The 15,510-nt window shown below is 31.5% G+C and overlaps 1 protein-coding gene and 1 long non-coding RNA gene across 2 annotated transcripts; one reads left to right on the top strand and one right to left on the bottom strand.

Moving 5' to 3' along the window:
- The first annotated feature begins 23 nt into the window (after nucleotides 1–23).
- Nucleotides 24–6,078, top strand: LOC141451315 (caspase-1-like). The gene is made up of 7 exons (XM_074122595.1): nucleotides 24–182; nucleotides 267–419; nucleotides 549–805; nucleotides 1,201–1,376; nucleotides 2,290–2,410; nucleotides 4,984–5,267; nucleotides 5,985–6,078. The coding sequence occupies exons 2-7, from the start codon at nucleotides 352–354 to the stop codon at nucleotides 6,021–6,023; spliced, it is 945 nt and encodes a 314-aa protein (XP_073978696.1). The 5' UTR covers nucleotides 24–182; nucleotides 267–351; the 3' UTR covers nucleotides 6,024–6,078.
- Nucleotides 6,079–11,221: 5,143 nt separating this feature from the next.
- On the bottom strand, nucleotides 11,222–15,466 carry LOC141451320 (uncharacterized). The gene is made up of 2 exons (XR_012456678.1): nucleotides 14,997–15,466; nucleotides 11,222–11,664 (listed from the first exon to the last, which is right to left on the bottom strand). It is a non-coding gene; the product is annotated as an uncharacterized lncRNA (long non-coding RNA).
- Between the last annotated feature and the right edge of the window lie 44 nt (nucleotides 15,467–15,510).

Below are 15,510 nucleotides of genomic sequence, written 5' to 3'. Positions count from 1 at the left end.
ATAAATATTTTTCTAATAATAACAAAACAAAATTGTGACTCAGTGGGCTATAAATTATTGTTCACCAGTTATACATTAGCGCCAAGCTCTACCGTTCAAGGTTAAATTGGACTCAACAGAACAAACTAAGAAAAGGTTATATAAAATATAAAGCTATAAAATTAAAGTAGAAATTAGAACTAGTAAGTTTAATAAAGATATTTGATTCATGTAAAGTGTCTTTTTTCGAATGTTTTTGTAGTAGTTTGTTCTTGTATATTCTCAAGGAGAACTAAGCGTCTTACATTTCTGTGCACTCTTCTCGTTCAATACAGAAATAGGTTTTTTGTTTTGTTTAATTCAGTTTATACAATGGAAGAAAACAGCAATAGTTATGATAATTTGCAAACAGACACAGCAGATGCTTTGGGATTTTCTTTGTAAGTTATTCTTTTTTTTTGATGAAATATATGGAGCATTTAATTTCACCTTTCATAGGATGCATTAAATATAGAATATGATTTTTTTAACATGTTTCATAATTTTTTAATTTGTGCCATTTTTGGTAGTGGTTCCAGTAACAAGCCTAAACACATCGTAAAGTCTTCAGTTGGAAAAGATGATTATTTCTATAACATGAATCATAAAAAACGAGGATTAGCCATTATTTTTAATCACCAAACTTTCATAGTCCCTAATCTTAAGGATAGAAATGGAACCAATGTTGACAGCGAACAGTTGAAAATGTGCTTCAAGAAATTAGATTTTGATGTACATAGTTACAATGATCTTGGCGTAAAGGCATTATTAGAGACTGTAGAGAAAGGTAATTATAATTGCTTTTGAAATAGAGATGTTGAGATTTTTATAAATAATGTGTGATTGAATATTGATCAAGCAATAAACCGAACCAATCAGATATGTTCACCTTGTGATACCAGTGCTCAATTGTATTGCCAGGAAAGTGGCTCATAATTCATGACTTCGCTTCTCCCAAATTGGTTTGTTTTACTCAATTTGAAACTCTTATTATAATTCACATAAAACTCTGATTTTCTGTTTGCAATTTTGAATGAGTCTAACTATAAGCATTCTTATTTTTAAGGCGTTCCTAATTGTGCCAATAATGTATCTAAACAAACCATTGCTTACATATTCCAGTGAAATTATTGTTTATTGCTGATTGTGAAACCTGTACGCTAAGGTTTATTTACTTTGCAGTATCTGCTGAGGATCATTCGGACTATGACTGCTTAGTAGTAGCTATATTAACCCATGGTGAAGAAGGACTTCTTTTCGCTAGTGATAGTGCATACAAACATGAACAAGTATTTGATAATTTTAGAGGTGATAAGTGTCCGTCACTTGTTGGAAAACCAAAAATATTTTTTATTCAGGTAACTAATTTTATTTAGGTTTATCGTGTGTCCTTTCAAAAGCCGTAAATAAATATCTTTCTTATGAATTAAGAAACTTGTAAGTATACATAAAACTTAACAAGTTTAAATATATCATAATTTTTAATGTTAATTTTATTAAATCTGAGCCTATTAGTTACAACAAAAGAACTTCTAAGTGTAAAGAGAAACGGAAATAATTTCTTAATGAGTACTATTGTCTTGGGTAAACTAAAAAAGTTTTTGCAGATTTCAGTTAATGTAAAGAACCAAATTTAAGAATTCTGGGAATAATTAATGAATATTTTCCTCCCAGAAACTGAAAAAGTTTCATGAATTATCAATATGTGTATCGTGTATCAATATTGGACAAACATCCAAGAATCTAAATTTTCTTAAACCCTCCTAGAAAGAGGGCTTCTATAACTCTTAGTAGAGTAGAGGTACCCGAAACTACGAACTAATGATCTCCTTAATAAATGTTTGGCTTTTATGAATATGGTCAGAGCTGTGCGTTTGATTACTGAATATGCCGGCCAGTTTCGCCATATGAGCCGTAGAAGTCCAGAATAGACTAAGATAAAAGATTCAAGCCAATAAACATCGAGCACTCAATTAAGCGACAGTTTTCAAGATACAAAAAAAAATCGAAACCCAACACCATTCGAATAAATGGCTTTACGGCAAATTTGAAAGCAGACGCCTTGAAGCTTAAACCTGATCATTTTTCTCTGAATAGCGTTTTCATTATAAGCCCGTTATTTTATTTTATTTGTTTGCATTAGTGTTTTGTATATCATGAGTTTGTTGAATGCCTGCCTACTATACAATTCGATCCTTGTCAGGCCTTGTTTGAAGCCTAGAAAGTTTACTTTTAGTTCAATCTTGTTTCAAATGAGCAATTTTATTTCAGGCTTGCCAAGGTTCGAGACTTGATGGAGGTGTCAGTTTAGTAACGGAAAAAGATTCTTCAGTTTGCTATTATAAAATTCCTATATATGCTGATTTTTTAATTGTGTATTCAACCATACCAGGTAATATATCAATCATTAAATGCTTTTTTAGGATAACAACTTTAATTATTTCGTACAATACTGATTTCTTAGAGTCGCTTATCATTAATTATTACTCAAATTGCATATCATTTTATTCTTGTTTTTATACAAAACAACCTTCATTAGAGTTTCCATCTTGTATAGGACGAACTTTTCGGTATTATTGAAACACCTATCCCCTGCATTTCCTAAATTACAGTCTTAATCCATATTAGAGAAATACCAACCATAAATTTTTGCATTTTATTCTTTGCCAACTAAACTTACCGATCTCCATACTTTGTTCGCATTTTTGCATAATCCATTTTTCAGTTCTATTCCAGCAATTTTTCATTTTGTTTACATTCTTGTAAATAACAAAATAAATTCGTTACCAATGGCTAATTTGCGTTGTACAATAAGGCCAAAAAAAAAAAAAAAAAATTAAAAAAAACATTCTATTTTCTAAAAACCACTTTAGGGGTCTCGAAACGAATCTTTCGGGTGAAAATTCCATTAAGAAAATTCGTCATTCTTTACCAGTATTAACAGAAAGTCCAAATTTGTTCACTTTAATTTCAGAGGGCCAAGTTATTATTTTTGGTCTCACAACTCTTAACGGATTTTTTAATTGCTAAATTTATCAACCCTTATACAACTGTCCTACCGGACAGTTTTAATACAATTTTAATGGCTTCCATTATATTTGAACAGCGTCTCACTGACCGACAAACACATAAAGTAAAAGAAAGTATATTCAGAATGTCACCACAGCTGTGGGATCGCGTAAAATTACACTTTAACGACCGGGCACGCTAATTGGCGTCCTAACCAAAACTAACGTTATCGACCGGGAACGCCAATTAGCGTCATATATGAAGTAATCATATTGCGATATGTAATCATTAAAGCACTTTGACTCTCGCTAAAAACTGCAAATGCGATGTTCTAGTAAATATGCAGCATCGTATTTAATAACCGTTATCTTCACAAAATATCGTATTTTGTGAAAATTGAAGCTATTTAGTTCAGATGAAGATAAACCGTCGCGTGGATTGCAATAAAATACGTTTATTTGTAGTGGAGGTATCAAAAAATTTGAATTAAATTTTCATTATTAGAAAAACTAAAATTATAACAATTAATTATAATTATACTATTTGACTGTTTGCTACCTACTTTGAATTTAAATACCGATAAAAATGGATAACGAAGACGAAAATATATTTTTAGAAGAAGAAAATTGTGCAGATGATTTATCAGATATTCCTGACGATTATGACCATAGCACTGGTGATAGTGCAAGTGAAAGTGGCTCTGATAATTATTTTTCTACAAGGCGTCGTCCGCGTGTTCTACGTGAATTTTCTAGCGATTCTGAAGAGGAAGACGATGTTGAGTCCGACTGGAACGATGATGACCTACCCCGAAATAATCTGCCATTTGAAGGTAACCCAGGACAATCATTTAATCCAGATAAAAAGAACATAGGCGATATTGTGAGCCTGTTTATTGGAGATGATTTGTTGCAAACGATTTCAACTGAAACAAATCGCTATTATCATCAAAATTCCAACGCCCATAAATTACCCAAAAAAACTAAAAAATGTGTGTGATGTAACAGTTCCCGAATTAAAAATTTGGTTAGGTCTTGTTATTATAATGGGACTAGTGAAGAAAAGTAAATTGAGTGATTATTGGTCTACTAATCCTTTTAAGGAGACGCCAATATTTTCGAAAACAATGCCTCGCAACGTTTTTTCTCAAATTTTGAAATTTTTACACTTCGTAAATAATAAAGACATTCAAATCAATTCCAATCGATTATCGAAGGTGCAGACAATTATCGACTATTTTTCAGAAAAGTTCAAAGAGGTTTATAAGCCAAAATAAAATCTATCACTTGATGAGGGTGTGATTCCATGGCGAGGAAGACTAAAAATGAAAGTGTACAATCCAAGCAAAATTACCAAATATGGCATATTGGTCAGAATGGTCTGCGACTCCATTACTGGGTATACATGTGGATTTAAACTATATTCGGGTGTTGTGGTACCTTTAAAAGATACAATTATGGATTTAATGGCTCCGCACTTATACAAATGGCACATTCTTTACATGGATAACTTTTATAACTGCACTAAACTTGCTAAGGACTTATTTTTGAAGAAAGTGAGAATTTGCGGTATCAGGACACAGGTTCGTAGCAAAACCTCCGGACGATAAAGTTTTAAAATAAAAAAACTAAGATATTAAAGCGCACGAAATTCACCGTGAGATCTTAAATTGTCGTGAATCTATAACATTGACAAGTCTAAGGATTGGGCTCACCTGTTGCCAATGGGACCTTACAGGAACAATGAGACCGAGGTGTTGTACAAGTGGTTTATAATCGTTACTTTAAAGTTTTGAAGGGATATAGGGATATTTATAAGTGTACTATACACCAGTTCGAACACTTTAGACTCATCCACCTGAAACGAGGTGATTAAAACGTAGGAACGCTTATGTCCATAGTTGTCGATGGGTCAAAGAAAATGGTTTCGTTATTAATATTTGTTTTATTTTTACAGGTTTTTATTCATGGCGCAACACCACAAATGGTTCTTGGTTTATACAAGCATTAGCAGCCGAACTTAGAGAAAGCGGAACTATGTATGATCTTTTGACAATACTTACATTTGTATCTCGAAGAGTGGCTGTAGATTTCGAATCTAGAGTGCCAGATAATTCTTCTATGGACAAACAGAAACAGATACCTTGTGTTACATCTATGTTGACCAGACTAATTAAATTTTCACCAAAATCGGATAATAAAAATAATTCTTTCGAAAAAGTTCAACAGAAATCAAAGGAAGTAAATAACATATAAATATTTTAACTATGGTGAAATTGAAATGTAACTGTGCATTATTAAATTTTAAGAACAATATTCTAAAACAAAATGACTTACTTTTAGTAAAGTCAAATGATAATTGAATTTAAGTACATATGGAATACCAATAAACTACATTTTTCTGATCAAACTGAAAATAATAATAATAATGTAATTTTAGGGAAGGGATTAGCTATGAGGTTAGCATACTGGACTCCCACGCGGAGGTCCCGGGTTCGAATCCAGCAGCTGACCCTTAGATTTTCTCTTCCTAGGAGCTTCTTACAGCTCACTGTCCGGTGATGGACAGTGTTGTCTGTAACGAGAGAACACTGTCCGGAGGCCGGCAGTGCACTGGAAAAAGCTCCGGGCACTAATGACCTCAGCTGTTGATGCGCCAAAAAAAAAAAAAAAAAAAAATAATGTAATTCCAATTTAACGATGTCTTTCAAAGGTTGACTGCCAACAGTAAAGATAAAATAAAAAATTTCGTTTTTAATTAATATAAAAAAGACTGATGTGTAGTATATTATCATTTCAAAAGATTAAAGAAGCAATGTTTCAGTCGGTCATCATTTCATTAATTAATAGTGCGTATAATTTGATTGTTTTCATTTCATAATTAAATAAAGGCAAATTATGTAAGTATACTTTGCCCATACATAATAACACATGTTGGTATATATTCATATTTTTCAGAAAAAGAAAACGTTTGTGATGAAATGCTCGTTGTTGTGAAATATAATGTACATAAGCTTGTTTTTAATAGAAGTTAATTTATGTTTAAAAGTGTTCAAGGTCCAGAAAAAAATAAATAAACAAAACAAGTAAGTTTCTTAATATTTTTATTCTAATCTGTTCACAAATGTCTAGCTTTAATGTATTACAAATTTGTATAATTATTTTTTATTAACTTTCTCATAGTAGTAACAGAAGCGCTCATTTCCGATTTTGAGATCTCATTGGAAATTTATATTATGAAGCGCAGTGATAAGAAAAAGTAGTTTTTGCAAATTGGTCTGTCTTATATACATATATATATCTCTTTCATATATAATTTTATATATGTATCTACTTCAGTAAGTTCGGAAAACCGTTTGTCTTTATACTATCATCATTATCATTATACTATCTGTAAATTCACGCTATTTGATCTGAAATCGTTTCATTTTAGTACACTTGTATAAGATTTAGATTATCTTTCCTACATTTTATGAAATTCAGATTAATAAATTGTAGTTAGAGAAAATGATAGTGTTCAAACAGTGATTTTTTTTTTTTAACGTTTAATAGTTCAAATTAGGTATTTGCCGGTTTTTGTTTTGTTTTTCATATTAAATTAGGACGATTAAAGAAACTAAAAAAAGGGATGCGTCTACTAGCAATAAAAAACAGGTTTTTTATTCATTCATTCTTTAGCTATTGTATACAAACATTGGCATGAACACTATTTCATCTGCCGATTTGATATTTAACTTAAATTATAATACAAGCTACAGATAAATTAAAATAGATAGAGAAAAATAGAAAAATTTATCTGAACTTACATATCTTTAACGACAAAATTAAGTAATACCTAACAGTTATATGCTTACCACTAATATCTGTCTATTCCTAAGTTCATCAGTAACATAATTGTACAAATCGTATCCATTTTTACGTCTTAGGTACAATAGAGCATTTTGCCAGTCAAGGACATTCACCAGTCACCACTAAATCATACAAGCCAAAATCAATCCAAAATTGGGTGAATGGCAACATAAAACAATGTATCTGGAACATTTGTGCTGCTCTTGGAACGTGGTATCAGATTAATTTAATGGAAACATCTTCCATCTGGTTTTCATTATTACTGATTAGTTTGTAATTATCAATCATGTAGATATTATGACGTCGATTACGATGATTATGTAGAGGACTCCCAGTCCAGGAGCCTTTGGAATAAAAAAAAATTATTTTCCAATTTTTTTAAAAAAATCTTTTCTGTATTTAAAAGTTTTTTTACGTTAAGAGTGGTCCGTGGAGAGGAAGAGGTGGGAATCAGAGGACGCCAAGTAAGGAATGAAAGCACCTTAAAATATAACTTGTTTAAGAAATTAATGAAACAAGTGTGCCAACAACATTGCCTGATGAAGAAGAAGTACTTTTTTTTTATTAACCAAAGTAAATTATTTTCCTTTAAAAACTGAGACTATGCATTTTAGTTTGGCTGAGTGTTATCACTAAAACATTGCAATTTATACCAATATACAGCTAACTTTTCTCTACAATTCAGTAAAGAATTCATTAAAATCTGAAAAAATAGGAAGGAGAGTTACAACGGTTTGAAATTTGGACGAATTTGAAAACTTCCAAAATTTAACCTTCTAAATCTCATTAACTATTAGAACTAGACGATAGCAATTTATACCAGTTATGGAGCTAAGTTTTCTCTAAAATCGGATAAAAGATGCATTAAAATCTGAATAATAGGAAGAGAGTTACAACGGTTTAAAATTTGAACGTTTGAAAACCTCCAAAATTTGACCTCATTAACTATTAACACTAAAACAATGCAATTCATACCAGTTATAGAGTTAACTATTCTCTACAATTGGGTAGAGAATTCATTAAAGTATGAACAATACGAAGGGAGATATAACGGTTTAAAATTTGGACGAATTTGAAAACCTCCAAAATTTAACCTTCTACTCGTATATCTCATTAACTATTATCACTAGAAGATTCTAATTTATACCATTAATAGAGCTAACTTTTCTCTACAATTGGTAAAGAATTCATAAAATCTGAAAAATTGGAAGAGAGTTAAAACGGTTTGAAACTTGAATGAATTTGAAATCTGGTAAAATTTAACCTTCTATATCTCATTAACTATCTCCTTTACAAAAATTTATAGATTAAAAAGTTGAGTATAAAGGTTGATTAACCCTTTTATCCTTAACTGGAGAGATCTTTTTAAATAATGCTTATAGTTACGGTCTCCAAAGTTACCTCAAAAACAATTATCTTGATGTAACGTTTTGAATAAAATAGGAAGGTACGAGGGGGTACCCAAAAAAAACCGGAATTATTTTTTAAAAGCTATTTATTTACAAACTTTTTACAGAACAACCTTATCCCCTTCAAAATACTCTCCATTACAACTAATACATTTGTCCCACCGGTGCTTCCACTGTTCGAAACATTTTTTGTAGTCATCTTTAGAAATGGCTGACAGCTCCTTCTTCGTTTTTTTCTTGACCTCTTCAATGTTGTCAAATCGGTGACCTTTCATGCCCTTTTTCATGCGTGGAAATAAGAAAAAGTCGCACGGAGCCAGGTCAGGCGAGTAAGGTGCGTGGGGCAGCGGAACCATGCCATTTTTAGCCAAAAACTGTGTAACAGAGATGGCTGTGTGTGCAGGTGCATTGTCGTGGTGGAAGAACCAGTCTCCTGTTTGCCACAAATCGGGTCTTTTTTGGCGAACACTATTGCGCAATCTTTTCAAAACTTCCAAATACAAGGTTTGATTGACGGTCTGACCTGGGGGGACAAACACTGAATGGACTACGCCTTTGGCATCAAAAAAGCAAATCAGCATTGTTTTGATGTTTGACTTGACGACATTTTTTTGGTCGGGGTGAAGATGACGTCTTCCATTGGCTCGACTGTTGCTTTGTTTCTGGGTCATAACCATAGCACCATGACTCATCACCAGTAATGACCTTTGACAGAAAGTCTGGATCAGTTTCAAGCTGTTGTTACAAAGCACGACATGTTTCAACTCGATGTTCTTTTTGATTGTCAGTCAGAACTCGAGGAACAAACTTGGCAGCAACCCTTTTCATCCCCAAATCTTCCGTTAAAATTCGCTGAACCAAGCTCCAAGATAACCCACTACTCTCTGACAGTTGATCAATTGTCTGTCGACGGTCTGTGAACACCAGCTCTCGAATTTTTTCAACATTTTCGTCGATTCGGGCAGTTGATGGACGTCCAGAACGAGGTTTGTCATCAATCGACATGTCGCCATTTTTAAACCGAGTAAACCACTCGTATACTTGAGTTTTTCCCATAGCGTCATCTTTGTAAGCTGTTTTCAACATTAAAACACTTTCAGCAGCATTTTTGCCGAGTAGAAAACAAAATTTCAGAGCTGCACGTTGTTCACTTAAACTTGCCATCATAAAAAACGAAAAAAGAACAAAACAGCGCTGGTAAAAACAATCACTGCAGATGAACAGAACAAGCCAGGCAGACAACACAGGCAGGACTGAACTGGCAAGGAATTGCGCTATACACGTCTAGCGGCAGAAATGCGTACTACATAAGCTCCATGCGCGGCAACGCAATTCCGGTTATTTTTGGGTACCCCCTCGTATATGTACGTAAATAGCAAAATTAAACTGCGATTACAGTACTTCTCCCTAAAAGGCAAAGTGAAATTAAACTTCAAATACGCACTACGATTGCAGTACTTCATTACTTCTCGTCAAAGTTCGGTGAAATAATAAAACTTGGATAGAACGTAAGTTGATAAAGAATGTTTTGAAAATCACGCGCTAGTGGCAGTTTTTACTCGAATGGGAAACCGTTATTTAACTTAATATTTTCGAATCCCATGCTAGCTACTGCTTATATCCTATGGTAAAACCGAGAATATAGATCCACTGTTGTCCAGGATTGAGGGGTCTTGGACCAAACTTCTCCGTAATATCTTGGCTCCCTCTACTTTTTTATCCTTCATCGAACATAAATCTTTTCGCAAATCTTGTTTTATGGTTACACACGCCAGTTTAACGTCAAATGTCGATGATAGCAACTGTAAAATTATGCTTTGCGACATTTTAATTTTTTCTATGAAATTATTAGAAAAACATTTTTTAAGCTCAAAAGATTTAGATTAATAAATGGAATCAGCATTTCAATATTAGAAATTTAACTTAATTAAGGGCACAATAAGCCTCTTGTGGCTGCGGTGCCTCCCGCTTTTCTATTCTATTCTAACTCTTAATTTTAAATCGTTTAGTTCAAGACTAACATCTGCCTCAGAATAACAAGTGAATGTAACGAAATTTCACTATCACGCTTAACATGGTTTATCACAAGATTTGTACAAAAAAATTATCGAAAATTCTTTGGCGAAAAGAGAAGCAGAAATAAGTCTTTCCAAGCATATAAATAAGTATATAAAGTGAATATCTTAGGTTCGGCTAGTCACCGTCAAAGGACCAAAACTCCCCTATGGGAAGGCCTACATATTTTACAGCGAAATGGATCAATGAACAATGATTTATAAACAATTGTATGATCTAATGAAATTAATCAGTGAAGTTTTATTTATTTTTTTAATTTATGTTTTGTTTAGAACTATGCAGGGTATATTTATTTGGGTTATTGTTTTCTTTTTCTGTAAAATATGTAAATAAAGGCTTATTAACGCCTCGGTCTATCATCGAAAAGTGAGCTGTAAGAAGCTCCCAGAAAAATCTAAGTGTCTGCAGCTAATCCCTTCCCTAACACCTAATTAATATAACAAACCAATTTGAGCATAGTAAAATAATGAACTCAGAAATTCAAAAAGCGCCTACTACTATTTCATCTAGAATGGGTAAAAAGCGTTATAAAGATCGCTCGCATGAGAGAAGTTTACTGAAGTTTAATCACTTGAATGTTGTCCAGCAAACGCCCGATCCCTCTCTCACGAAATAGTTAAAACCTAGACTAAATCGAGTCCTGTCTAGTTTGAAGGCTTAAGAATAAAGTCAAAAGCTTGAATTAGATTAATTTATAAATTAAATAACTACGAGGAAGAATAATGAAAAGGTATTTGTTGTCTTTACTTAAAAGGCGTTTGATGAACTTTATTTCAAAATAAAAAATTTTGAAGAAAAAGTAAAACTAGTCAAGCTAACTAAAGTTCATCAATGAAACAAAACGACAAAAATAAACAATGATATTTATAACAAAAATATATTTATATTTTTAAGGATTTTTCTTTAAACAAATAAACCTGTTTAAGTTATCTGTCTCAGGATGCACTGGGTTTATTGCCAAATATTGGATACAACTGAATAATGTGTACAGAATGTTTTAAGAAGCAAGTTTAATGGAATATTCACATCACCAAATAGTTCATTAATTCCCTCGTAAAAATTGTATACTAGACGAGGTTGATAACGTTGCAATAAAATATGCTGTATTTTTTCCTTTATTGATTTAAATTATTCAGTCAGTAGCAAAAAATTTCCATGATGTACATTTTTTTTTTGTAATACAGTGCAAATGACTATCACAACGTAAATTATATAAATATTCATCCGCAATTGATTCAACAGAATTATCTACATGTGCTGCAGCATACAACGTTCTTACCAGTTTCTTAACTTTTCCTTTTAACCTGCAACACGAGTAAAACATATTATTATATAAACGTGATTTAAATTTTATTGATATTTTTTTTAATTACAAAAAAATTCAGTTCGTTGGGATAAAGCACTTTGAAATAATAATTATCAAACTTTGATAAACATTTGAAAGGGCACATCCGAAGATTTTGAAGTTTGGAAATGAAATTAAGTTAGAGTGCGCACTAAAAAATAGAAGCCTTTGTGTTGACAAAAGCGACACTTAATGACAAACCTGGGTTCAGAACAATTCTAAGTCACTTGTATAAGAGAGTAACTAGAAATCACATTATACGTTCATTCCAGGTTTTTATTGGAGGGTTCATTGCACTGAATCATGAATCCTTACCGCTTAAAGCTAAATGGTCTGTATAACTCAATGTTTCAATGGCGCGGAAAACAATATAATTCCAGCTGAAAACAAGAAGGAAAATGTCTGATCTCTTATCTTAGATTTTATTTTAAATTTAATAAGAAAAAATAAAATAACACAAATTACTGTAGCATTCCAGAGCACTAGTATACTAACTAGTGACGAATTAACTCTTAGATCTGTGTTTCATCAGACAGCGAGAAAGTTTCTTAGTTTTTGGTGACATCAATGAATTGATGCGGTATATCCGTTTATAATAGTAAAACTGGCTGAAATCGCCATTATAATTTTATGTATCCGGTTAACTTACTACTTTATAAAAAAGTTAATAAATCAATGTAAAAGTAAATAATTAAACAATTTATAATTTATAAGTGTTCAAACTAAATGGGAATGTAGAGATTAAAAAAATTAAATTTGAACGTGGACTTTAGACAATTTGTATACTTATTCTTAAACTTTATTATCGTTATCTAAACGTAAAATTTCAAGAAATCTTTAAAGAGTCCTTAAATATAATCTTAAATACAAAAAGAGAGAAAAAATAAATTAATATCCATAATTCTGGTCAATTTTTCAAATTTATTTCTTTATGATATATCTGCAAGTGCATTAGTTATTAAACTGTTTACCAATAAGATCCTTGAAACAGTTGAAATCGGCACTTCAGATAATTTTTTTTTTGGCCTCGACATCCAGGTCTTTCGCATACGCTTAGTGAATTAATTTTGAAATGTAATTTTATGATTATGTTGCATTAAATAACATTACATTCTTTTACTAGGCTTTTATCATGGTAGAATTATTATAGTTGCTTAATTTCAACTCTTTTTTTAAACACAAACAAAACTAAAGAACAGGTGAATTTTATCGGAAATAACTATTTCAATTTTGTGACAAATAGAACCTTAACTATTTACTGAAAATGAACTACAAGTTTTACTATATGGTGGCAAATACCAAATACCATCTATTGCGATAAATGGTAAAATGAAGCTAATTTATATGAGAGTTGGATATATCGCAGCCGATGTAGTTTATTACAAAAAAATATTTGTCTTCAGAGAACTTAGTTTAGGATTATACAACTTAATTAATATTTGAGGGGATTATTTTCTAATCAGTGTTCACCAAGGCATGAATATAACAATCAGTATTTTGCTCAGAATATCTCATCTGGGCTTTAAACGTTTGAGAACAAATAAAAGTTATTAATTGGTGCCTTTAAATCATTTAAATGAAAGAAGAATAATATCAAAAGCAACTAACATATTTTGTATTATTATTATTATTTATTTTAATTTAATGCCTGTCAAAATTTGAGATCATTGGCGCCGGAAGCCTTTTTCAGAGCACTAACAGCCTTAGAGCAGTGTTCTTTCGTTAGAAACTACACTGTCCACTGCCAGAAAGTAATCTGTAAAAGGCAGTTAGAAAAAGAAAGCATCATAAATTGTTTTACAAATAAATTTTAATTGGCGTTTCACATCGGAATATAGAAATTGTAACTTATATATGATCTTATATGTTACATATGTGAAGTGTCATGCATCTTATTTAACTAATTCTAATTTTGAATGACAAGAAATGTATGAAGGGAGATCCTTTTTAGGCACACCTGATTTCAATAATTCAACAAGTGCTTGATAACTCTTTACTTCAGTTACAAAAAGCCAGTAAAATGCAATTGTTGGAATTAATTATTTTCAAAAAATCATTGAAGGTGCACAGTACTTTTGCTACTGCTATATTTTAATAAATTGAGAAGTTTGCTTCTCACATTGAATTGTACTAAACTTTCAGTTTGAAGTTAACTCTTTGAGCCTCCACAAAATGAAAAGTTCAGATAAACGAATAGGATTGGTGGCACAGACAACCACCTGTGAAAAATTTGGAAGTATAACTTCCATTTTATAAGTTTTAAAGCCCCTGAAACAATCTTTTCGAAAAATTTTATATTATAAGGGAATTGTTTTGAAGTGGTACTTGAGAGGGGGTGTTTAAAGTATAGATTCCATCAAAATCAATTTTTCTGTGAAAATGTTGGAATTAAAATTGGTTATGAGAAGATTTAAAGAAAATTAAAACATTTTTAAGAAAATCATGAAAATCTGAAATCTCATATTTTAAGATAGAATAGAATAGAATAGAAAAGAAATTTATTATTCTGGGACAATTGTCCCCTAAGAATAAATACAGGAACAAATAGAGGCCTTAATAGTTTGGCCTGTGATTATAGAGAAATTAAATAAATAACAAATGTCATATTTCCATTTATTTCGGCTAAAACCTTTGAACCCATTTCGTCAATAGTTTTAACCATTAAAAAAGCTAATATGATTTCGGAAATATTGGCAAAAAGCAGTCTTCTAATTGGTCGAACTTCACATCCAACCGAGACTGTAGACAAATCGAGCGTCCTGTTACGTCTGGTATTGCCTGCAACCGGTCCTGTATTGGGAAGTGTTATTCGGCCAAGGGAAGCAAAAACCGAGGTGTATTTTATCGCCTTGCATTTCTCACGCGTAGCCCAGGATTCGGACGGAATTATTAACATATCCTTATGACTACTATTTCAACCGTTCTGAATGAAACATAATGCTAATTATGTGATTAACAAACTGTTAGTTCAATATAACAGATTTTGACTTAAAAAAACCTTCAAATTGCATGACTCAATACGGAGTTTTTATTCAAAAACTAAATTAAATTTACATAATTTTTGTTTATTTTTTCATCGATTTGTAGTTAAATAGAGATTTAAAAGTAACGTTGCCTGATCTAGGGTGATTTTGCTAATTATTTCAAGCTGTTATGTAGAAATAATAGTAACTTTTGAATAGAAATATAAGAAGCGCCAGAGTATTCGGAGTATTTGGTACAATTCAATCAAGCTTAGCAAATTTTATAATAACTTTTTTCCAATATGCAATATAAAGAAATTAGAGTTACCTAGGATTTACATTTTCTAAACGCTTTAAAACTTCTTTTCTTAGTTCAGGGGTTTTCATATTCTGAACTTAATATTATTTCACAATTTCTTTTGCTACCTAATGTTGATGTTTTTTCCCTATGGAATAGTAATAAAATTTAAATAAACTGGAAGAACAACAATAATTGCACATATTTCAAACTTTCACGAATAATTTTGACATTAGACAGAATTTACATATGTTTACAAGGTCATGTGTTTGAGCAAATCTCAGCGCGTAACTATAATTGAGTGTGATTTATATGCTTAATCTGATGTTGATTTAAACTAAGGCGTTAACTGTGCTAATCAAAATTATTATTCATTGCTTTTATTATCATCTTATAACTAAGTGTTACAAGTTCTGATGGCACATGTATATCATTTTTTCAAGATGATTAACTCCAACAAATGTCTGCCTGTGTAAATTGAGTATAAATGTTTTAATCAACTCAACAAATGATATATTTCCATAGAAATATTTTCAACATGTGC

This window comes from Rhodnius prolixus, unplaced genomic scaffold (assembly GCF_049639745.1).
Source record: "Rhodnius prolixus isolate KJV_2025 unplaced genomic scaffold, Rpr scaffold_8, whole genome shotgun sequence".
Classification (NCBI taxonomy): domain Eukaryota; kingdom Metazoa; phylum Arthropoda; class Insecta; order Hemiptera; family Reduviidae; genus Rhodnius; species Rhodnius prolixus.
Note: the sequence above shows the minus strand (reverse complement) of the source record. Positions and strands in the feature narration are given on the sequence as shown.

Bases quoted from the DNA above. Each gene is read 5' to 3' on its own strand.
- LOC141451315 (XM_074122595.1), top strand. From the start codon at position 352: ATGGAAGAAAACAGCAATAGTTATGATAATTTGCAAACAGACACAGCA. The intron at 806-1,200 runs GTAATTATAATT...TTTACTTTGCAG, and splicing joins ATTAGAGACTGTAGAGAAAG to TATCTGCTGAGGATCATTCG. The intron at 1,377-2,289 runs GTAACTAATTTT...ATTTTATTTCAG, and splicing joins CAAAAATATTTTTTATTCAG to GCTTGCCAAGGTTCGAGACT.